At 40.5% G+C, this 25,132-nt stretch overlaps 1 protein-coding gene across 1 annotated transcript in view; it reads left to right on the forward strand.

Annotated features, from left to right (window-relative positions):
• DNAH8 (dynein axonemal heavy chain 8) overlaps positions 1 to 25,132 on the forward strand; it is a 248,175-nt gene that overhangs the window by 145,238 nt on the left and 77,805 nt on the right. Inside the window, exons 62-74 of the mRNA XM_081141591.1 lie at positions 2,635 to 2,788; positions 4,087 to 4,251; positions 5,607 to 5,833; positions 7,569 to 7,687; positions 9,303 to 9,406; positions 10,582 to 10,758; positions 12,441 to 12,608; positions 13,041 to 13,256; positions 16,125 to 16,262; positions 17,421 to 17,548; positions 18,228 to 18,399; positions 20,646 to 20,801; positions 24,745 to 24,900. Coding sequence (XP_080997717.1) covers positions 2,635 to 2,788; positions 4,087 to 4,251; positions 5,607 to 5,833; positions 7,569 to 7,687; positions 9,303 to 9,406; positions 10,582 to 10,758; positions 12,441 to 12,608; positions 13,041 to 13,256; positions 16,125 to 16,262; positions 17,421 to 17,548; positions 18,228 to 18,399; positions 20,646 to 20,801; positions 24,745 to 24,900 — 2,080 coding nt within the window. The remainder of the gene's footprint in view (positions 1 to 2,634; positions 2,789 to 4,086; positions 4,252 to 5,606; positions 5,834 to 7,568; positions 7,688 to 9,302; positions 9,407 to 10,581; positions 10,759 to 12,440; positions 12,609 to 13,040; positions 13,257 to 16,124; positions 16,263 to 17,420; positions 17,549 to 18,227; positions 18,400 to 20,645; positions 20,802 to 24,744; positions 24,901 to 25,132) is intronic.

Consider the following 25,132-nt stretch of genomic DNA (forward strand, 5'->3'; position numbering starts at 1 on the left):
TTTCTTGTTTTCTGTATTCTTGACACTCTGGCATTGGGACCTTGCTGACTGGGGAGAGACTGCTTCTTCAAGGGACAGCCCAGAAACGTGCCTTTCTTATGTAAACCAACCGGTCTAGAGCCTGTCCTCTGAACACCACCTGTATCCGGCCTCACGCTCCAGGAAGCAGTAGTCCTCTGTTTGCCCTGATCACAGGAGTTAAGGACCAGTCCACTAGGGATACAATCTGTGCCCCAGAGGCCTGCTGGAATTATTCTAACTAGCCAATCCTGAGGCTGCTCAGCCCTTTCCTTTCTCATGGAAACTACAATAAAGACTGTCGGTTGTCATGTCCTCACTCTGCTGTGGACCAGCCCTGGTGCTTCCCCATGGGGCCCTGTGTGGTGTGGCATGCCCCTCCTGTTTCCAGGGATCTGCGAGTATAAACTTCTTCCTTGATGACAGTCCTTTCCACGTCTGCATGTGTTACCATCCCTGATTAAATAAAATCCTGGGCACATTGTAAAATAGCAGGGAGAGTGGGAATAGAGAGCAGTCAGTGGGGACAGTTTAAAGTAGGTGGGATTGATAAGACAGTGCTTGATTGGATATGGGGTGAAAAAGAGGGAGGAGGAAAGAGCCTAGGATGACACGCTAGTTTCTCTAGCGGCATTTATCACACTGCGTTAAAAGCAGTGCTGGTTCATATTTCCGCCTCTTTCGCTAGGCTGCAAACGCTCTGAGGACGGGCTGCTGTAACCTTTGTCTGGTCTATTATTACTATAAAGTGAGTACTTGTAACTAACTGTGAAAATGTGTGTTGAACAAGTGAGTAAATGACCAGTTTTAAAGGAATAAAATGAGACTTCAGTATGTTGAGTGCATAGGTGATTAGACTTGGGTGCGGTGTTCAGGGGAGGGCCCTGGAGACACAAGTACAGGATCTCAGTGGTGAGACTGCTCTTAAGATAACGAGGAGCGTGAACAGGATCAGAGTGAGAAGATCTGAGGAAAGGACTCTGGGGCCTCCCAGCATAGAAAACGGGGGCTTGCAAGGGGCAGTGGCTGAGGAGAGGCAAGCCAGGAAGAGATCCGGAGGGGGAAGTCCAGAAACCAGGGAGGTGGAGAGTTAGCCTGAAGGCTTCAATTAAGTCAGGGCATGAAAAGTGGTAACTCACACTCGCTGTGTGAAAACTCTCAGTGGAGTGGGTGGTGCAGGAGCCACGTCGCGTGAGGAAGTAAAGTGGAGATAACGTGTTCAGAAGCTCCTCCAGAAGCCTAGCTATGAGAGAAGTGAGAGAGGCGTCAGGGCCCAGAGCGGGGTGTGCTGTGACTGTCCATATAGCTCAAAAACAATATATAATAGCCCGCTTAATTAAAAAACAAACAAAAACGGCCAGAGTGGCCCTGTGACCTCATTGCCTGGTCGATTCTGAGTCAGGCCAGTCGGAGAGCAGGTTACACCAACAGCACCTGCCACCCGCCTCTGCAAGAAGAGCGCGACTGGGCTCCACTCACAGGCGTAGCAGCCCTTCAGCAAAGCATCTTACCAGTTTCTCTTTGTAATGAATTTCCCTCCTGAGATTTATTTTAAAAGGAGTGTATGTTCTCTTTTGGATGGAGTTCCTTTTGCCAAGGTCTGTAAGACTTTTTACTGTAGTGCTGCTCAGAAGGGGGTAGCTAGCCAATGCTCCTAGTTTAAAAATCAGCTATTCATTCAAGTTCACTTAAGCTACATCATTTCTAATGCCCACATCAACCTTTACAAATAGGTATTACCTTCCTTTTGCAGATGAGGAAACAGAGCTGGGAAATGTGAAGGAACTTTCCTAAAGCTGCAGAGAGGGGATCTGAACCCAGGCCCCTCTGGTTCTAGTGCCCATAGTCTTTCCATTACACCCTGTCGCTTACATGAAACTCCCTATTACTTGTACTGTAAAACCTCCTTCAAGTGAAGGTTTCTTTATAGTCTTTGTCACCAGTTTATTCATGAAGATTTATATACAGCACTTGAGAAAATGTCTGCTTTATTTTTATACCTCACATTGGCTCTGGTAGCACACACATTTAGTAGGAAACAGAGAAAACAGAAAAACAGAGACCAAGATCTTCATTTCATAATCTGTAACCACATAATTACAGCATTTCTATTATTTATATCCATTGCATAATGCATCTTTTCTGTAGGCTTTCCCTGTATCTAGCCACTTAATGAGATGCACAAATTACTACTATATATAATTTATCACTAATTTTATTTATAATTTATCTTAACTTTTTTATCAGTCCAAACTCATCCAAATTTCAAATTTGTTTTAGATGTTACACATGTATACCCTTGGGTAAAATCTGTTGCTGAGGACTGTCAGATTGCAAGGAATAAATGTTCGTTTCCCCTTTCCCAGTTACTCTTCATGAGCCGCTTCTGGCCAACTCTTTACTTCTCTAGTTAAATACGACGTGTGTTTTGAGCAGTAGAATACAGCAACTTTCACTCTAATCTCTGTGTTTTAGCAGGCATTGGTACTTAATACCTCTTGGAGAAGGTGCAGATTATGCTCTGATCATCATGGGTTTTATTGTATTTTGAGATAAATTATGACTATATATATATATATTCTTTAATTTTAAGTTTTTTACCACTTCTATTTTTAGGTCTTATAATGTGAATAATCTAACAGATGACTTAAAATTTTTGTACAAAGTAGCCGGGGCTGAAGGAAAAGGCATCACCTTCATCTTTACTGACAATGAAATAAAAGATGAGGCATTTCTAGAATATCTTAACAACCTGCTATCTTCAGGGGAGGTAGGTCTCAAAAGTAGAGGAAAAGCTCATATTTTAAAAATGTTCATATAATAGAAAAAGCAGCAACCCTTCAGCAACCTTCAGCAAGTGAGGCCATTTATTGCACGTTTTCATTTTAGAAATGATTAACATGAGATTTGGTAAATTTTTTTAAGTTCCTGGGAAATTAATGCTGCTCACCTCTAAATTTTTTGTATACTTTGTTCCATTTTAAATACAGTTGCTTATTTGTGATTCCAGTCTTCAATTTGATACTATAATTTATTTTAGGAGTAGCAAAGTATCTACCTACCTACCCACCCACCTCCCTACCTAACAGAAGTAGAGAAGGGTTGGAAGAGTTCCGTGGGCTATAAGCAGATGTTGGTGTTACCACTCTGACCCCACTTGTATCAGCACTGCCATGACCACTCACACGTGTGGTACTTTGTTAGAAAGACTTATGGGACTCAGCATTTACTGAGACTCATGGTTAACGTTTATTAGAGCAACTCATTGAGAAGTCACAGCCAGACCAGTAAAAACAAAGGCACATCGGGTGGAGACGGGAAATCCGTGTTCAGGCTGTCTCTGCCCCCACTAGAGGGGCCATCCAGAGTGTGCTTTTCCTCCAGCAGTGAAGAGCCGGACCACGTGCACTGTGTTTCTTCAGGGGAGCCTGTCTGAGGCTCACAGGCCAATGGTTTCACAGGCGCTGGCCGTGTTGTCACTCCCTGTCTAGCCACAGGTGCCCAAATTCCAGGCTCCCAGAAGGAATGTAGATGTTCACCATCTATCCCAATGTTTCCATAAATAGTCTGGGCACAGTAGAACGCCTTATCAATTAGCAACTGAGGGGACGTTCCAAAGCCAGGTTCCCAGATGCCAGCCCTGCAAGCACACCCTCCTTAATATCAAGCTGCGGTGTCAGCTCCTCCCTGCGCAGTGGTGTCTGGATGCTGATTGGTGTATGAGCTGGTTAACTACCTTGGAGCCAGAGTTGAGACTGACAGTGACTCAGCACAGAGAGCGTCACTGAACATTTAAAGACATTATTGAAATGGTGGCAAGAGAGCGTTTTAGTGATAGCTATTTGAACAAAGGGGAACATAATTTGTTCCTGGTTAAACTGCTCAATCTGCTCAATAAATAGTTGCACTCTTGGTGATTTCTGGGAAACCAGCAGTTTAACTAGAGATGCGGAAAGAAAAGATGAAAAAAGATGACATGTAGAGGGGGAGAAGAGGACCAGACTTTGGCAGTGAACTGGCTGTGGGGAACTCTTAACATACAGAACACTGTCTGTCAATTCCTCAAAGATCTCCAATTTGTTTGCGCGGGATGAGATGGATGAAATCACCCAAGGTCTGATATCTGTGATGAAAAAGGAGCTGCCCCGCCACCCGCCTACCTTTGATAATCTGTACGAGTACTTCATTTCAAGATCAAAGAAGAACTTGCATGTCGTTCTCTGCTTCTCTCCAGTGAGTGTTTATTTTAGTTATATCTATGTAGGAGGAGTTACTTACTTAAATGAATTTTGATAGTTTGTTTAACTTCTGATGAGATGATTTGCTCAGAAACTTACATTTGTCACATTGAAATAAAATTAACGCTTTACTACCACCAATCTCCATGGACCAAAATCTCATATCAAAGTGTAATAATTTAAAGTATTCATCTTATTAGACATTATTGCATAGGCTACAACTTTCATTACCTAAAGATATAGATTGAGTTGTAAGGAATTTGGTGATATAATCTTGTCCAGCTCTACCTCCAATGTAGACATACCACCTAGAATGTCCCTGATATAAGTTTGAACTGTCCTACATCTGTAGCTCTCTGCACTGTCCTTATAGTAGCCAGTAGACATGTATGGCTATTTAAATTTTAATTAATTAAAATTAAGTAAAAATAAAAATCCAATTTTTCATTCCACCTCCCCCATTTCAGTTGCTCAATACCTACATGTGACTGGTGACGACCATACTGAACAGCACTTATAAAAAATCTCCATCACCACAGAAAGTTCTGTTAGTCAGCTCTGCTCCGGGTGGGTGGGGGCTCACTAATTTATAAGGCATCTGCTTAATTTTTAGACAATGTAATAGCCAGAAAGGTCTTCTTTACAATCAATTGAATTTTGTCTATCTCCTCCCCTGTGATTCTGTTTCTGTCCTGTAAAATGAACCTGACCCTACTCCCACATACAGCTCCTCAGATTTGGAGAAAGTTTTTGCAGACACCCTAAATTGTTTCCTATTTATTTATTTATTTGTAAATATGTCTTTATTGATTTTAGAGTGAGTGAGGAAGGAAGAGAGAGATAGAAACAACAACGATGAGAGTCCTTGATCTGCTGCCTCCTGCATGCCCCCTACTGGGGGTAGAGCCTGAAACCTGAGCATGTGCCCTGATGGGGAATTGAACCTTGATCTCCTGGATCATAGGTTGATGCTCAACTGCTGAGCCATGCCGGCCGGGCAATTGTTTCCTTTTTAGGTCAAACATCTCCTATTCCTTCTGCTACTCCCACTTGGTCTAGTGTCCAGGCCTTTCACTATCCTGGGCATCTCTCTGGAAGAGTTCTCATTTGTCAATTTCCTCTTAAGAGGTAGCTCCTAGAATTGAATCCAAGAAAGCATATGTAGTTTTAGAAATGGGAAGAGTGTGGAAATATTGCCTCCCTTCATCTGGACACTTAATTTATTAATGCAGCCCAAGGTTTTAAAAAAATTGTGATGTCACCCTGTTGGCTCAGCATGCATGTAACCTCTCTGTAGCTGATTTATAATCAGTTTGTGTTTCTAATGCTTTCTGACTTGCATGTCAACAGGTTGGCGAGAAGTTCCGTGCCCGGTCTTTGAAATTTCCTGGCTTAATATCAGGTTGCACTATGGACTGGTTCAGTCGCTGGCCGAAGGAGGCACTGGTCGCCGTGGCCTCCTATTTCCTTTCAGGCTATAATATTGTCTGCTCTAGTGAAACCAAAAGACATGTTGTAGAAACGATGGGCCTCTTCCATGACATGGTTTCAGAGAGCTGTGAAAATTATTTCCAAAGGTAGGTGACATTGCATAGCAGTAAAGGACTCATCACACTGATTTAGCAGAGTCCCAGCTGCACTTAAATTTTTTCTGCTTTGATTTTCTAGTGATTATGTATTGAAAAGGTGGTAAAAAACAAGATTTAAAAATTAATTAGTGTCCATATTTAAGTACCTCTCTCCTTCCAGGCCTCAAAGTAACACATGCTTAATGAATTGCTTTATTTTGTTTACTTAATTTTTTGAAAATGGCTTAACTAGTCATTATAAACTATTTAAAATTAGTTTCTTGTTCAAATGCATTATTTATTGTGATTAAAGAAGAGCACTGTTTTAAAGTTTCATTATTGTCTTCTGGTAAGAGAACATTTAGGTTTTGTACTTGCATCACTTAGTCTGATCAAGCGATGCATATTTCATCATGCTTTTGGGCCAAATAATTATGAAACAAAATTGTAACTGGCTGTAGGAGAATCTACTCACTAAAAGCATCAATGGTGTTCATAGTGAAAGCTGGCGTCAATGGTTTAAAAATACAGTGCTCCCCCGCTCCAAACATGATAGTCCCTGTGTATGACTGGCCGATTTCTGTAGTAGTGGGCTTCTCCCTTAGGGTTAATGGATGGGCTACAGGGGTGCTGAACCCGCCAGAAAGACTCTGCCTGTTTTTTAGAATAGAGACTCTGGGAAACACTTTCATTGCTTTTCCAGGGGGTACCTATCTCACAAAGTTTATGAAAAAACTGCACCTAGACCACCCCTCTTGAATAGTTCTAAATGATCTCCTGGATTCTTTTGGTGAATTCATGTGTATTAATTTTTATTGTTAGGAAGATTTTCTTTTTACCTCATTTGAACGTCTCCTGCTACTATTATCTGTAGAGAGAAATTCTTACCTTCAACAGCTACAAAAACCCATGTATATTTTTGAAAAACTTATTGTATTTTTCATATCCTCTCAGGTTGTAGAAGTTTATTCTGAATGTAATGTTTATATAACACTTTAGTGATAGTCATATATATGCCAAGTTCTTAAAATACTTTTAATGTTAAAAATCTTCTGAACTCTAAAAGTGCACATTAATATAAAAGCGAAAATGATTTTACAGTATGTGTGGAACTCTTCTTTGACTTGAGTTTCTCCTGTATAAAATTATTATTTTTATTTATTTCTATTGTTAAATATAATTACTATACTAAAGCCCATAGTGAGGTAAATGTTTAACCAAGTGTGGCTGTTCTGATTTCGAGGACAGCTCAGGGGGTCTGGTGAGAGGCCATTTCTCACTTCTGGGAGCCCACCCAGCTTGCTCCTAGCAGTGAAGAGGTATGTAGCCAATATCAGTTGAATGAAAACAGACCGCTGTACAAATTCACTTCACTTGTCTCTGATATTTGTACAGAATCTTAAAGTTTGCAAAGTGTATTTACATATGCTATTTATATTCTTTTTATCTTCACAAAATTCTGGCAGGTGTAGAGCAGTGATTCTTTTCTCAGTTTCCCAGATGAGGAAACAGAAGCCCAGAGTTGGGTAAGAGTAGAGTCAAAGATCCCGAAAAGGTCAAGATAAGATATTTAGTGTTCTCACTATATCATCTCTAGGGCAACCACTCACAACTCCTGCCCCCCTGCTAGTGACTCTCTCTTGGGACTCACCCCGATTTCACAGTGGGAAGAGCATGTGTTCTGATGTTTTGGGGAGTCCACCAGCGTGGCAGAGATGAAGATCACTTTATATTCCACTTTCAGGTACCGCCGTAGAGCACACGTGACTCCCAAATCTTATCTCTCATTTATAAACGGTTATAAAAACATTTATACTGAAAAGGTGAAGTTTATTAATGAACAAGCTGAACGGATGAATATTGGTAAGCAGAATGGAATTATTAAGGCTTGTGTGATAGGGATCCCAACATTTTGTTTGGTGGATATTGTTGTGTTTGAAAATGAAATACTGACTTTATTGCTAGTAATAGAGTAATAGAGGGAATGCCCTTAAGGGTTTTTTGACCTGTCAAACTCTGGGCAGAATAAAATCTGAACAGGTGGCCTGTTTTCTCTCTAGAACCATTTCTCCCAGCTCCTTCAACTCTGGGTCCTCCCAGCTGGGCAGCAAGTCTCCAAAGTCACTTGCAGACGGGAAACAGCTAGCTCTTGGGAACTGACCACAATTTCAATTTTTGGTTTCATTACAATTTCCCTCAATTTGTATAAACTTTGTGATGTTCATGCTTCTCAGATTTCTAACAAAAGAAAAGGCAACACAGAAACAAAAACAAAAAGAGAGAGTTTACGTGAGTGATGGTGTTCTGAGTGTTCAGTATATATAAGTAAAAATTGGAATAGATTATAGGTCCAGATAGCATTTGGCCCAAACATTCCAAAATACCTCAGTGCTTTCTTTTTACTTCTACACAAAACTGGGTCACAGAGCATAACTGAGCTGCAAGGGCTGGGAAGTTAAGTGATGATAGAAACACAGTGGAAGAAATTCCTTCTGCTGGCCTCAGGGCTCACCTTCCTGCAGCTGCTCCACAGGGTGCTCAAGGACCAGTGCTATGCTGATGCCATTGGACTGGTGCACCGGAGCCGGTGTTACATTTGAGAATTTATGATCTGGTTGTTAAACAAAACTATTATTAAAAATTAAATGACATAAACTTACAATTAAATAAATCATACTAAAAATAAAAGCAATAAATATCAAAACTTATCACTTCTTCATTATTTTTACTCTCCTTCGCTACTATTGATGTTGAGGTTACTTCCATTCCCCCTGCCTGGTAGAAATATTACTTAACAGTGTGCTACTGAGAATCTCTTGATAGCTGGAACTCAGCTATGGTGGGAGCATTTACACCATGGAAACTGAAAACATGTAAATCAGTGCTTCCCCTTTCCCTCAAGAGACCAGATGCTAACCATGTACCCAAACCCCTGTCTAAAACCCAGTGGGAATGGGGAGAAGCCCGGTTAGTTATTTTCCTCTCTGGTATTGAAAGTCACAGAGCCAGTCACACAGGCCTTAGCAGTTATTTCCCTTTTTATAGCGAAGCAAGCAACAAAAATGTTAATAGATTATGTGTCTCATTTGCCACCTCAGCTGCAATACGATTCAAAGGCAAAAAAATGACAGTTACAAAGTTTGCAAAGCCAAGGGGAGCATACATTGTCAAGGACGTGTCTTCACTGATGTTTGTCGAGGAAGTTCAGTGATGCTCTCGCTAGGCCCTGTGGCGTCCCTTCAGTGCAGCTAGGCGGTGCTCTTCAGTCAGAGCTGTTTTGTTCACTCCCTGCTGAAACTCAGAAATACGGTCAGGATCCCCGCTCCAAAGATCTGTGTATTTTTAAAGCTTTTGTCCAGAATTAATTACTGGGATTGTTCTAGTGCTTATATGGTGCCTTATAGGTAGTAAATGTTGCATAAGTATCCGATGAAGGGCTCTTCATATACTCAGCAAGAGTGTGTACTTGTGTGTAAAGGTCTTGACAAGCTCATGGAGGCGAGTGAATCGGTTGCAAAGCTGTCTCAGGATCTCGCAGTGAAGGAGAAGGAACTGGAGGTGGCTTCTGTAAAGGCGGATGAAGTGAGTTGGCATTCCTTTCATCCCGAGTGGTGAGGAACCTTTGTTCACATTAGAGGCAAAGCATTTATAAACGTACAGGGTATAAACTTAGGCTATTTCTGGTAAGATAATGTTCCCAAAGACCATTAGAGATTTTTGTTTAACTTCTACCAAGATGTGCCTGAACTGCTACCCTCTCTGCCGGGGCTAAGGCTGCTCCTCCTCTGGCTCTGGCTGGCTTGCTTGTTCTCACTCATCTTCTCACGTTTATGACATTTCTGCTGGACTGTAAGCTATATTTGTTAAGGTCCTTGCATGCTCTAGGCTTCTAGGATGGCCCAAGTCTCATCTGCAGTTTGTGTCAAGCAAGGAAAAAAATAAGAGGAGGAGCTGGTGGAGTTACAAAAAAAAATACTCATCCCAAGGTGGTAGGAATATGTGTGTGCTGCTCCTTTATCTACGACCCCTCCAGGCTCAGACTGCTTTCAGCTTCCACTCCCTGAGAGTCCGTTAAGAACAGATACTTAAATCTTGGCCTTTAGGCAGTTGCTGAAATGAGAGAGTCAGGAGAGCACTTAGCAAAGTTCTGGCATATGGTAGGTACTTAGCAAAATATGAGCTATTTTTATTGTTATTTACATAAGGCTTAATATGGTTTCTGATCTTATTTCATTATAGTTACTGAATTGTTTTAATTTTCTAGAAATTACATAGAGTAGAAATACCATTTTTCTGAAAGCTTAAAATATTTAATTATATATTCTAAGCCTGAGGAGAGCTTCAGAAATAACAGACAGCAAGGAACTGCTCAAAGGAGTTACTTTAATACACCTTAAAATATCGATGACAGCTCTGGCTGGGTGGCTCAGTTGGTTAGAGTGTTACCCGTACACCAAAAAGGTTGCAGGTTCGATTCCCAGTCAGGGTACATACCTAGGTTGTGGGTTCAATTCCCAATTGAGGTGTGTACAGGAGGCAACTGATCGACGTTTCTCTCTCCCTCTCTCTCCCTTCCTTTCTCTCTAAAAATCAATAAAAACATCCCAGGGTGAGGCATATATATGACTTGGATGGAAGGTACACTTGCCCTTCTTCATGTTTTAAATTATATTGAATGAATATTCTCTCAGTACTCAAATCTGTAAATTCTGCTCAAAGGTTTCTGTTTGCTCTCATGTTTGCTCTCACCTTAACAGGTATTAGCAGAAGTCACAGTAAGTGCTCAAGCTGCATCCAAAGTGAAAAATGAAGTGCAAGAGGTAAAAGACAAAGCCCAAAAAATTGTGGATGAAATTGATAATGAAAAAGTAAAAGCCGAGACCAAACTCGAGGCAGCTCGACCTGCACTGGAGGAAGCAGAAGCAGCCCTGAACGTGAGTAGCACACTGCTGTCCCTCCCGACACAAGTCCTAGCAGCACTACGTTTCATTACCTGAAATGACTGGAATTTTTGTAATCACAAAACTGAGTCTGGAAACAAATCTTTTCACTGATTAAGTTTTCAGAGTTCTAATTTTTTAAGTCTTCACTTCCTGTAACTTACTATTTTCATTCTGTAAATCAGCTTTCCATGAGAACTGAGAGTAATACAGTACTAATGATTAATGCCTAACCTATAGCATGAGGGATTCAGGTACTTAGAAAGCCTTCCTTGTTCCTCCAGCATCCTGTTCAGATTATGTCATGAGCCCTTTTGAAATGTCCATGTGGTTCCCGTTGCTATCAGGATAAAGTCCCAGCTAGGCATCCACGGCTCTGAGGGTACAGCTTTGGAGGCAGGCAGATCTGCATTTGCCTCTCAGGCCACCACTTAAGTAAATTGACTTGACTTCTGTATGTCTCTATGGGGATTATAATTCCACATTGATCCTTGAAGGATCAATGTAAACATTAAAAGCAATGAGCATAGTTTGCTGGACACATGGGAAATACTCAGTAAATATTAGTGCTGCTGCTTCAGCTGCTAAGCTGGCTTCTATCTACTCCTTGAACTCTCTTGTCATTCTGTCCCTACACACAACATGATCCAGCCACACAGAAAACCCTGCAGGCTTCTGCAAGAATCATGGTCTGTTTAAATGACCTCTCCCTCTGCCAGGAGTGCGTCTCCTAACTTTCATCACCTGAGAAGAGTCATTCTTCAAGACTGGGCTCAGACCTCACACCTTCCAAAAAGCTCTTGGTTCTTCTGGCTCTCCTTTGTTTTCCTATCCCCCCTGTGCTTCTGTTATGACAGAAAATCCTCCTTTAGGGTAATTGCATTTTCTCTCTCTTCCTTGGAAAAGTATGAAGACAGGGCTATTTTTGTTTGTTTTATACGGGAGACTGCCTGTAGTTATATAAATGAGTAGATTTATGATAATCACTTAATAAAATTGTGACAGTGACCAGGGGACATTCTTCTTCCCCACTCCCTTTATGGATTCCATGGTAACATACAAGGGAGAGAGATCGCTGAATCAAATGAGTCTTAGATTTTCTTGATTTATGGGGTCAGTCCTTCTTGCCTTGAATGTCTGGTGATGACTTATTCCAAACCCAGCTCACATATAGAAACTATCAAAAATATTTTTACGAGCCATATGTTATAATAACTTCTCTTGTCTCCTTTGAACCCCCGCCCCTCCCATAGACAGGGCAGCCCTCCAAGTGAAGACCAAAGGTGAGGCTTCTGCTATTCAGGGCCTTGCTCCTCTTTTATTATCCACACATAATATAGACTCTGTACTTTGAAGATGCAAGTTAGCTAAATGTTATCCACCAATAAGGTTTGTTGCTAGTCAAGGTCTGGGGTGGTGGGCAATGAATGGTAGTGATATTCTAAAGAAGTAGTTGAGGGCAACAGAAGAAAAAAAATTAAAGCAAACAAAAATCCTAAAATCACAGTGAAAGAGCTATTAGGAAAAAACCTTGGAATGAAAACCCTTGAGGAAATAATGTCAGGGTTTGGGGAGACAATACATTTTAAAGTTTTCTACTTTAGTTATTTTAAAGTGTTAGATTGCCATCTGACTACTCAACAACAAAAAATATTGATTCCTAACCCCCAATACAGACTATCAAACCAAATGATATTGCCACGGTCAGGAAACTTGCAAAGCCCCCACATCTTATTATGAGAATCATGGACTGCGTTCTGTTACTATTTCAAAAGAAAATTGATCCTGTTACTCAGGATCCAGAGAAACCCTGCTGCAAGCCGTCTTGGTCAGAGTCATTGAAAGTAAGTAAAACCTATTTCTGTAGGTCCCTCATCCCGGGACACTCAATATAGACCAGACAGGCTGGCAGGTAAAAATTGACTGGTGTGTATTGAATAGTTTATCTTCCAGAATATAAGTAGAGAAGGGTTTTTAGACTGAATGCTTTCTTTCTGTAAAATCTATTCAGAATCAGTGGCTCATATTGGCAGTCTTGATGTCAGCCCATTTAAATGTACTTACATGACAGGAAATGCAGGTAACTTTTATTTTTTACTCTTTTACCAGGGAAATGAGAAGGCAGTTTGCAATTTACAGATTTAGGTTGACTACTGTCATAGTCATGATTTGTATGTTTAGAGCAAATCAACTGTTACTTATTTAGAAGCACACATCAGCTCAGGGAGGAAGTATATCTCTCTCCCAGAACTTGCAGGCTGAGTCCTGTTTTTCAGTTGATGAGTGCCGCGGGATTCCTGTGGAGCCTTCAGCAGTTCCCCAAGGACACTATTAATGAAGAGACTGTTGAGTTTCTGCAGCCGTATTTTAATATGGATGATTACACTTTTGAAAGTGCAAAAAAAGTCTGTGGGAATGTGGCTGGTCTGCTGTCATGGACACTTGCTATGGTAACATTTTATGGCATCAATAAGGAAGTGTTGCCTCTGAAGGTGAGTTTCCCTCCATTTCCCAGTAAATCAATGCTTCATAAAGTCAAGCATTAGTATTACTGCTATTAAAAGACAAAGCATAATTTTTACTAATAAAGCTAGATGTCCCTGGTAGCAAATTTTTCTTTCTTTCTCTATGTTCCCTCACATTTCTCATTCCTTTTACATCTGTTATGTGCCTTGGGCATCTCAGACAAGGAGCTGAAACCAACTTGTTAACTTGAACAGGGAATGAATTTATCAGGAATAATAACCAAGCTGTCATAACAGAAAACTTGCCATTTCTTTAAAGTTTGGAAATGAGGTTTGGAGACTGAATTTGGTTGTTATAGTCCAAACAAAATTTATAAAAATTAGTCTCAACAGATAGAAATGTTTTAAATTTCAAAGACAGAAAGGGGAACTTTTATGCATATAAGAAACAATAAAACAAAATTTAAAAGATTGATTACAAAAGAAGAGAATTCAGGATGTCGCAGACTTCCCATAGCCCTAAATACTAGACAACGATGAAAAACACATGCAGAGCATTAAGGAGGAGATTGCAGTGCCCAGGAACTCAGTGTCAGGCCAAGCTGCCCTTCGTGTATGAGGGAACAAATAGACATTCTCAAGGATGCAATTTCAGTATTGAGGGGTAATCGAGGGGTAGACACAACACACACACATCTCTACTGGGCCAGACTGTCCTTCATATCTGAAGGAACAGAAAGACATTTTCCAGAGTGGTGCAAGGGAGTCATAAAATATACCACCCAGACAAACACAACCCCCGCTGCCCATCCCAGCCCCCTCAAGCTAAAAAAGTTGGAAGTGGTTACTCTGTGGAATGAAAAATGGTCAGGAGATGGGCAAGGGGTTACTGGTTCTCATAATAGGTCCTATAGAAGTGATTGCCTCTTTAAACTCTGTGCTTTGAGACAAATAGAAAATAAATTAAAAATAGGAAAGTTTTAAAGGGAAATGAGAATATACAGCAAGCACATCCAAACAAAAGGACACCAAGTGAGAAATGTTGCTATAAATGTTAGAATTCAAGAGAAAAGGACTTAAAAGAGCCGTTATTTTTTATTGATAAAATTTTTATTCCTAACAATTAAGTCCATGGTGAGACTTAATTGTATGAATGTCTTATGCTATAAATAAAATAGTATTAAGTTACATAAAGCAAAATCTATTAATATTTTTTGTTTTAAAGTCTATTACTATTTTAAGTGGAGATTAATAAAAATAATATTGTAATTTGAGACTGGCTGAGACTGGTGCACAATATCAGCCTACCCCAGAACTGGTGGGCCTCGGGCTGGCTTTCTGGCTGTGCCACCTGTGCACACAGGGTCCCATGTGAAGGGCTCGTGCTTGGCTCAGTGCTCTACTGTCACCCTCTTGATGTTATTAATACGAGAACAAGGGACCCACATTTCCATTTGGCACTGGGCCCTGCCATTTATGTAGCCAATCCTGAGTAGGTGTAAATTAATAATTATGTAGAGATTTTACACTATATCATTTTTAAGTTTGAATTGCTAACAGAACTTTTAAAAATATAAACAGAATATGAAATCATTTCTATTGTCCAAGAAACATTTACAAAAATTGACCATGTTCAATGCTAAAAGAAGACCTTGATTTCATTCCCAGAAGCAAAAATTGCTGAGGCCTCGTTCCTTGATAATAAGTAATAAAATTAGAAAGTTTACATTTTTAAAAAGTGAGTCACTTTTATTTAGAAAATGATAAAAAGCTGGTTACCAAAGCTTTTTTGAGGTGGTAAAATGATACATTCTTTGTCCTTAAATTAATTAAAGAAACTAAATCCAGTACACACTCACTTATAAGCACACATATACACAAAATTTGAGGAAAGTGGAATAGAGCTAATAAAAATAACATTAAAAATTAGAAAATAGAAAAGTAGAATTAATAAGTAAACCTAAGAACTGGTGCAAAAACAAAATATGAGATGTGTTCTTAAAAATCTAATCAAGAGGAAAATATAGAAGAACAAATGAGAATGGAAAGATAAATCCATATAACCACACATGTGTAGATTTAAATAATTAAAAGGCAAATTTTACACAGTTATATGCAAATACATTAGAAAATCTAAATGAAAAGAAAATTCCTAGGGACAAAGGCTAAATTCAAATAAATGAAATACTGAGGAAGAAAGTGAGAAAGTTTTCAAAAAAGCTCTATACCAGAGGCTCTGGGGCTGTCTTAGTCTGCTGATTAATTACTTTATATTTACAAGAAAATATAATTAACATGTTGTAGGACTTAGAAAAAGATGAAAAACTGCAGTGATTTCACTTCAAAGAATCTATACAAAGGAAACCATCCAGAATGTTTACATACCCAATAGTACTTATCACAGCATTATTTATAATAATTAAAAATGAAAAAAGAAATGCCTAAAAGTACAGAAAATGTTATGTAAATGATGATACATCCAAATTGCAGGATACTGTGCAGCCATATGACTGATGTTCATGGAAAGGTTTTAAGGATGGGGAAAATGATTATACTACATTAGGTGGAAAAAAATCAAAATGCCAGTTATCAACTTCTTAACACAACACTCAGACTATCAGTGGGTAAAATCACAGGTAATTTTTGTTCCCCTTCCTATACATTGCTGCATTTTCCAGAGTAACATTAATGATTAAAAGAAAAAGAACTTTAATGAAGTCTCTTCAAGATCCTCTACTTTCCCAGCTGAAAACACTGAAACAGGTGAAAACACTGAAACGAGTGACCTCCAAACGATCTGGGGCAAAATCGTGTGATGTGTTGTTACCGATGAAAGTCACCAATGTGTTGCAGTGCTAGTACAGCTCACACTAATCTCCTCCTCTTCCCTCTAAGGCTAACCTGGCCAAGCAGGAGGGCCGTTTAGCAGTTGCCAATGCTGAGCTGGGGAAGGCACAGGCACTGCTTGATGATAAACAAGCCGAGCTGGATAAAGTACAAGCAAAATTTGATGCAGCTATGAATGAAAAAATGGTGAGATGAAACACCCAAAGTTACTGAAACGACGTACTGAAATGTTACCCAATGTGTGTGGTATTTACAAATTAGGTAAATGTTTATGACAAAAGAAATTTACCTGAAGGCCCCTACTCACTAGCAACATTACTTATTTTGGATCTTTAACACTTCAAATTCGTTTTTTAATCATCATTTTCTAAAAGAGGAAGCTGTGACGTCACACCCAAAGTACTGACTTTGGAGTTAGAAAACTGGGTTTCAGGTCCAGCTCATGCACTTATTAATTGTGCTGTCACGCTTCAGCTGACCTCAATTGTCCATCAAATGGGCATCCTAATCAGACCTCTGAGGTAGGAGGTAAGCAGTGATAGTCTGGTAAGGGTTCAACAGTTGGCTTGTGAGGGCAGGGGCCAGGGGAAGAAGAAAGCCCTGGTTGCAGGGTTTACTGATTTCTGGGGTCTAGGTACTCCCATCACTGCCAGTTTTAAGCTGTCAGTGTAACGACACTGAACCCAGATTTGGGAAAACTTGTGCAGAAGCAGCACCCTATCATCTGTGATTTCCACCGTGCTGGCACAGTGGACTTAATAAACTCACTCGGGTAACACTAAACGGAGTAAGTAATGAGGAGGTGAGGGGTTGTGGTTATGCATTACCTTTTCTTTTAATATAATTTGTTTAATTATAAGTTTATATAATTTAATTTTTAATAATGGTTGTTTAATACCAGCACGCACATTTCTTGAAACTAACAATTGGCTCTTGTGAGCTGATGCAAGCTACCTGCAGCACACAAATGTGTAGAATTTTTCTGGGGGAAAAATCTTGGTAAACTGCAAAGAACTCAGAATTATTATTAAATCCAAGACTTAAAATGGTATATTTTATTGATTTGATTCTATTTTGAAAATATTTAATAGAAATACTATTTTAATTTATGTGATTTGGATTCTATCTTACAAAATTGCTTCTCTTGAAATTTTGTAATGTAAAATAACTCTATACTGAATAAAGTACCAGAATTTAATATGTAAAGTTTCACTTACACTGCATTTTTAGGTTATGTTTATTTTGCACATTAAGAAATTGCTCCATGTATTTTTATGTGTGAATATAATAGATATTTAATAAGCAATTTAAAAAGTGCTTTGAGACCTTCCTTTATGAACGTAGGATCTGCTCAATGATGCTGACATGTGCCGGAAAAAGATGCAGGCAGCTTCCACGCTCATCGATGGACTGAGTGGAGAGAAAATCCGATGGACTCAGCAAAGTAAAGAGTTCAGAGCTCAGATTAATAGGTATAAATTTTGGTCTTTGCTATACTCGCTCTCCTTAGTCACCACCCCAAACGCCACCTCTTTGTGACATTAGAGAACATAGAATCCATCGTCCCGTGAAGAGCTCTTCCCCTGCGTTTCCAGATACCCACCTCTGATTCCCACCACCTAGGAAACTGCTTACAGCTAAAGTTACGCACTCTCAGGAAAACTGAGAGGGAAGAAAAGCTTGTGAAATGCCTTTGATCTCAGTTTTGGTTCAGCACTGTGGGTTTTCAGTACGAGAGTGCTGCTGGTATGGTTTGGATGTGCCAGAACAATCTATAGGCTTGCTCCATTTGTCTAATCTTTGCCATCGGTGTGCTCAGAAAGCTTAGAGGAGGATGAGAAAGGAAAAATAGTTGACTCAAGACTGATTCTGAACAGGCCCAGCCAGGGGATAGGAGCAGGATACTTCCCTCCTCTGGGAGGCAAGGCCCTGGGCCTGTGGGCTCCAGGTAAAGCCTCCTGTCTTGCTCCCTGAACTTCTCCACGCATGGCCACTACTGCTTTACACATGGTGTCTCCACCTATGGCTTCCAAGTGCAGGGAGCAAAGAAGGGTTTCACCCAGTAACAAAACAAAACTGCACTGTGCCCTTTCAAACTCCTTCATGGGAGAGCGTACACTGTGGTAGGTGACTGTATTTTCCCCTTAACAGGCTTGTGGGTGATATTCTGATGTGCACCGGATTCCTTTCCTACCTTGGTCCTTTCAATCAGATATTTAGGAACTATTTGCTTAAAGAACAATGGGAATTGGAGCTGAGATCACGGAAAATTCCTTTCACAGAAAACCTGAATCTTATTTCAATGTTGGTGGATCCTCCAACAGTAAGTGTTACTTTTCTCATAATATTATTTGAATTTAAGTCTCATTTTATTTCTTACTAAGAAATCAAGGTACATCTCATTTGTTTGTTTTTTCATTTAATTGAAAAGATTGTTTGAAAATGTTTAAGAGCTCCAAAAATGAGTTTCCTTTGTTGTATAAAAGTTCCTTTGCATTTTAAGAAATCCTGCTTTCAGATGAGTACCAATTGCTCTGCTATGAACAAAAAGATCATTAGTGAGTTACAGACTGGCTGACACTGAGCTCTTCTTACAACCCTTCAGTACTTACACGAGTCCTATTGTTGTAGGTGCCTGGAATGGCACTGGGTGTTAGTCCGGTGGTGTCAGACTGGACTTGGGTTCAGCAACTTCGGTACTTAGGTTCTGGCTAGGAAAGAATTCAGAGCCAAGACCCAAACTATAAGAGAACATTTATTTGGTAAAATTACAGAGGTGGAAGAAGTAATTCCTAGAAGAAATGAGCTTAGGAAACAAGTTATAGAGGTAAAGGAAGGGCCCTTGGAGCTTGGGAGTGAGAGAGCTAATGGTAATGCTAATGTGGGGGGCGGGGGGGGGGGGAAGGTATGGGGAAAGGAAGAGGAGAGAGAATGGCATTAAGGTGAGCTCCCAGGAGCGAGAGTGCTGGGTCCTCCACCCTAATGGTTTTAAACGTGGAGATCTTAGGGGCAGTCCCAGGGGAAGATCTTAATAGAATATTCAGCCAGTTTTCTATGTGTGTCCTTTCAGGGTTGGGGGTCTCCACTGACTGATTGGTTGGTACCAGGGCAGGGGGGTCATTATCCAGTGCAGCTGGTCCTGAGGTCAGCTGTGTTTGGTTTTGTTGCTTTTCTGAGCCTTGAGCTGAAATACAACTGAGGCCTAGATATTATCTCTAGGGAGGAAAGGTCAGGGGGCCCAAACCACATGACCAATGATATGCTAGGGGAGGAAGGGTCATCCTAGGGGTGAGGTCCCACCCTACAATTGTCCTTTGTTATGCACCTGGAGCTTTCCACCCTGATGACCTTCTGTACCTGGCCCATCATCCTTGCTCCGCTCATGTCTGTCTAACTGCCTATCACACTGTTAAGCCACACTCTCTTTCAAACATTTTAGGCCAATGTAGACATTAGCTAGGCCCTAAGTACTGTTATTAACCTTCTTTTGGTCATTAGCAAACCTTTATTAGTGTCCAACAGAGGTACCGAGCAGCATGTCTGTTACTGAGGAATAGTGTGGCCTACCTTGCTAACCTTCCTCTTCGGGAATTTGATGCCTCTGTCAATTTTCAGTATCTCTTGCAGAGCTCCTGTGGCAGCAAGTGCTTTCCAGGCCATTTGTATTCATGAGCTGCTTTTCTGATTTGTGAATATGCTCCCTGGTTGCCTTAGAGACGCCATGCTATTAATTTCATGTTATCTCTATTTAAAAGTTAAAAATTAATCTTTCTAATTCAAACAATGTTAAACTGGTCCTGACAGGGACTAGATCATGTATTGAAGATACAGTGGGTCACTGATGAGGCTAAGTGGGCCAGGATATTCTTTATTAATTATGGCCTTTGAAAGTGTGGGATAATTTAACAAAGGTGGAGGCAGGTTGGTTCATTGGATCTTGGTGATTTTATTGACCTGTGGAGGCAGACTGGCAATTTCCTCTTATTTTGGAAAGGAAATATGTATTTTAAATGTCATCGATGAGCATCCTGTCAATGTAACATCTCATCTCCCCTAACTCCTCTGCCTCGAGCTATGCAGTCCCCTCCCCCGTGAAAGCAGAAGGGAAGGGCAGGAAGGGAAGTTGCAGAGGCTTTCCAGGGCTTATCTTCTCTGACATCTATGGCCTATCTGCTCTGCCTCTGCCTACTCCAGCCCATCTGGATCCCCTCTCAAAGCCAGCTTCACCAGATTTAAAGCCCCTCTGTTCTCTGAAGTTTCAGCAACCATGCTTCATGCAGTCAGTTTAACAATTTCCTCATAAGCATGAAAATACAACGTACAGTACTAAACCTAGTCTTGTGTTATTAGAGAAAGGATTTATTAGATGATATAGTTTTTTAAAATTTAATATTACTTAGTTCACACTTACAAGTTTGGATTTATTTCTAGGTACCTGTTGCATACTCTCAATGGAAAAATATATTTTTATTTACAAATTTTAAATTCTTTTATATTATGGTACTTTTAATTACTAATGAAAGCATTCCTGTTTTCCTTTAAATGCCATACCCATTTCCTGTTACTCAGATTGGCGAGTGGGGACTGCAGGGACTGCCAGGAGACGACCTCTCAATTCAGAATGGCATTATTGTGACGAAGGCCACCAGATACCCACTCCTCATAGATCCACAAACCCAAGGCAAAACATGGATTAAATCAAAGGAGAAAGAAAATGACCTGCAGGTATGTACCGCTTGGTGCAGGGGAAGGTAATCTTGAAATCATGGAATTTTCCCAGAATTTCCATAGAATCTGCCAGTCATAAAGTCATCATCTCTGTAATTGTTTGCTAATTTACACCCTTGAGTTTTGTAGCAGGGACTTGGGGCAAAGGCTTTGACATTTTCTCTCTCTTGTGCTCTCTGTTGATATCACTGTCTCCAGCTCTAGAGCCATTTCTCTGGCTCTGCTGCTTTGCCAGTATTGGATGTGGCTTCCATCCTGGGCCTTGAGTCTGAGTTTACAGTAAAGCAGTAAAAGAACCTGTGAGTTAGGCCACTTGTATCACCTAGCTCAGACACTTGGTACTACAATGCATACTAGAGTCCAGTATTGGAGTTGGAGTCTAATAAGGTGTTAATTTTAAGTTTGGGGTGGACAAAAGGCAGGATTCCAACATTCCTGACTCCCTGGAGGATCTCGTTACCATTGATATTTTAAGTCAGCTACCAATGTGGACTATCCATTGTTTCCTAGACACTGTTCTAAGCCTCCTGGGCCCATATTTTTGCTTGCGCTATTTCTAATGAGAATGTCTTTCTCCACCCTCCTGCCCGCTTCACTTACACCCCAGACAAAAATCTGAAATAGTCTTCAAAGTCCACATTCAGTACTACCTTCGTCAAGGCTTTTCTGTGTCCTCAGCTTAAGATGGCCTGTTCTGACTGCTCACAGTGCCTTATTTGCATTTCTGCTGTGGATTTAAAGTCTGTCTTGAATTGTTCTTCGCACGTTTTTCTTTTATCTCTACTGTACCATAAACTTATTGCTGGTCAGGTTTATGGTTTTACCCCATCTTTATATTTTCTGCACAGTCCTTTAAATAGAATAGAAATTCTGACGTTTATTGGATTTAAAGGAATGCATCAAAGTATGTCATTGTTACAGGAAACAATAACAGAATGACGTGGTCATCTTGATAAATGCAGGAAAAGTGCTTGGTAAATTCAACACCCATTCATGATAGAGCTGCCAGAAAACTAAGAACAGGATATCCTATGGAGAGCATTGATGAAAGCCTACAACACACACCATATTTAATGGTGAAATATTGAAAGATCTCCTTCTGCAATCAGTGGTCAGGGTTAGCCAGCAGATAGACAGACACTGCCTAGTGCTCGGGGGCACTTCTGAAATACTCCCACCTTGTGAATACTCCAGAACACAGCGCATCAGTCTGTTTGCGTAGACAACCAGAGAAATCCAAGGGAGGACCAGAGTGTAATTGCAGGGAGAGCTCAGGGAAATGCAGGTGGCTTCTGAGGAGTGCACTCTTGCTCCCGAAGTCAGTTGTCTGGACCCAGCTCAACTGTGACTTGTCCTTGTCCCAGTTCTCTTGCCTCCCCTGGCTCTTGATCTCCCTGCTCATCTTTTTTATTTTTCCTAATCATAGTTTTTTCTCTATTTTGGCATTAAATTCCTTGATCACCTTCAGTAACGTCCCTCCTGATGCAGTTCAGACCCAGGAGCCCTCTTGGAGAAGCAACAGACATGCTGGAGACACTTTTGTATTTTAAAAACGATCTACTGCTGGAATATAGCAGATTGACATATATTCTCCTTACTCAGGAGATATGATTTTTCTGAATATATGGATCAGCACATGAACAAACACATAAATGAAAACAAAATGAGTATTTCTCGACTTGAGAAGGAAAACAAAATGAAAATTGAAGCACTTTATAAATGTTAAATGTCCAGGGCTGCACACTATCTTGGCAACTTTGCCGAGGCCACCTTCAGTGCCTGCTCCAGGACCTACAGTTCAGGCTTCCAGAAAGAGAAGGTACTCACCTCATAAAGAGCCAGCACCTCAGGGCCTGTGCAGGCTCCAGTGGTGGCTACCACATCGTGTTTCTGCACAGGAAAAATCAAGGGAACTAAACCTGAAATTACAACTCTAAGATAGGATTTCAAGTTTATAAAAGATACTGAATATGGGAAAAGGTAATCTTAAATAAGTTAATTTGAAAATTATTATTTCTTAACGGGGTATTAGGGTTCTTCAGAGAAACAAAAATAATAGAATAACTATTTATAGATATATGGAAAGAGATTTTTTATGTGAGATTGGGATTATGGAGGCTGAGAAGTCCCACTATCTGCAAGCTGGAGGTCCAGGAAAGCTGGTCGTGTAGTTCTAGATCAATCCCCGGAGGCCTGAGAACCATGGGAGCCAATGTATAAGTCCCAGTCTGAGTCTGAAGGCCCAGAATCAGAAGCTGATGTCCAAGGGCAAAAGATAGATGTCCCAACTCAAGCAAGAGCAAATTCACCCTTCCTCCACCACCTTCTCAACAGATCTGTGATGCCCACCCGAATTGGTGAGGGTGATCTTCTTTACTCAGTCTGCTAATTCTACAAATGCTAATCTCTTCTGGAAAAACCCTCACAGATGCACACTGAAATAATGTTTGCCAGCTAGCAGAGCACCCCTTAGTCCAGTCAGGTCGACACACAAAATTAACCATCACGCTTGGGAAGGAAATCACAAAAAGAGAATTCACTCCTTGGGAAACAGAGCAGGACAATTACGTTTAGTCTTGTTGGGACCTTGTTTCATCTTGTTTAATAAGCTAGTAAAAGCTCTTTGTTTAGATTCATTCATCAACTCATAGTAAGGCCTTTCATAGCCCAGCATTTGTATAAAAAATGCTCTCCATCCAGGGGGAAAAATTCATGTGCAAGATTTTTTTTTTTTTTTAATTATTTCCTTTTTAATCCAAACAGGACAAAGGTAGACTTATTTTTCAATTCCACCTCCTATTTTCACAGCAAGTGAGAGAGAGTAGTTTGTTTTGTTTTTTAAAAACATATCTTTGTTGATTTCAGAGAGAGGAAGGGAGAGAGAGAGAGAGAAACATCAATGATGAGAGTCATTGATCGACTGCCTCCTGCAAGCCCCCTGCTGGGAATTGAGCCCGCAACCCGGGCATGTGCCCTGACCGGGAATCGAACCATGATCCCCTGGATCCTAGGTCGATGCTCAACCACTGAGCCACGCCCGGCTGGGGAGAGAGTAATTTTTAATTCCACCCTCCTATCAGTTGCTGTCTTGGCGGGCCTTTCTCGTTTCTTTAGAGGAGCGCTCACAGCAGCATAAAGGCAGTGGTTGAACTCAGAGGGTAGACTGTAAGGAGGTAAGAGGGTTGAGGACTGAACCTTTGGAAATCCTCACACTTAGGCCAAGGGAAGGGTCATAGGAGAAGAGTTCAAAGCCAATTGGCTCATGCAAAGATCAACCAGCCCGGTGTGTCTATTCTAACTAATAAACATTGGTCTACAAATGGGGGAGTCTGCCAGGCACTCAGAGTTCTAATTAAAATTTTTTTCTTAAATTTTCTAAAAATATTCTTTATATTTTACAGGAATGTAAGAGCGAATGTATAATCTTTTAGGTTGGTTTTAAGGCGAGTAGCTATCCTATCCCTCCACTGTGCCACTGTTAGAATACATGGATGGACCCCTGGTTTGACCCATATAATTTCTGATAAGCTCATGCTTATTTTTAAAAAATCACCTATTCATCCCATAGGAGTCCTGAGAAGGTAAATGACTATTACAGATATGCAAGTTACTGTGCTCTCTCTGAGTGACGATAGCTATGTGAGTTTGAGAGGGCTCATCTTGGTCACTGCTCTCCCAGCTGTAGGAGCAGAGCTCTGGGGCTGATCTAAGGACTGTCCTTTGTTCTGTTCCATGCATCAGAGAGAGCCTGTTACACATCCTGGGCTTCCGCAGGTCAGGACCCACCGAGTTTTGAAAATTAACTTATGTTTGCTACTTTTATTTTTATAAACAAGGCTTCCCATATAGCCCTCAGAATTCTTAGTCAAGTCTTGGTTTCCACTGAGGACGAGGTACACTCTTTGTGACATTTATATAGTAACGAATTCCTTATTTTTAGGTGACCTCTCTGAACCATAAATATTTCCGCACACACTTGGAGGACAGCCTTTCCTTGGGCCGACCCCTGCTCATCGAGGACATTCGTGAAGAGCTGGACCCAGCCCTGGATAATGTGTTAGAGAAGAATTTCATTAAATCAGGCACCACTTTCAAGGTGAGCTCCGTAAAAAAATAAAAAAGGAAAAGAAAAAAAAGAAAAGAATGATGGTGACATCTACTTATCTTTTCGAGCAGAGCAGTAAAAGCAGTTTCTTTCAGGTATTTGGTGCCCTGGAAAAAATTATTTCCAAACTTCTAGTCAGTGTTTCCTTTCAAAATATGTAGTATATAAAAAGTACAATGGTAGGGCAGTGTCTTGGTAAGAGTAGCCATTTCACAGAAACTAA

The sequence above is a fragment of the Miniopterus schreibersii genome (assembly GCF_964146895.1).
Source record: "Miniopterus schreibersii genome assembly, chromosome: 6".
Taxonomy (NCBI): domain Eukaryota; kingdom Metazoa; phylum Chordata; class Mammalia; order Chiroptera; family Miniopteridae; genus Miniopterus; species Miniopterus schreibersii.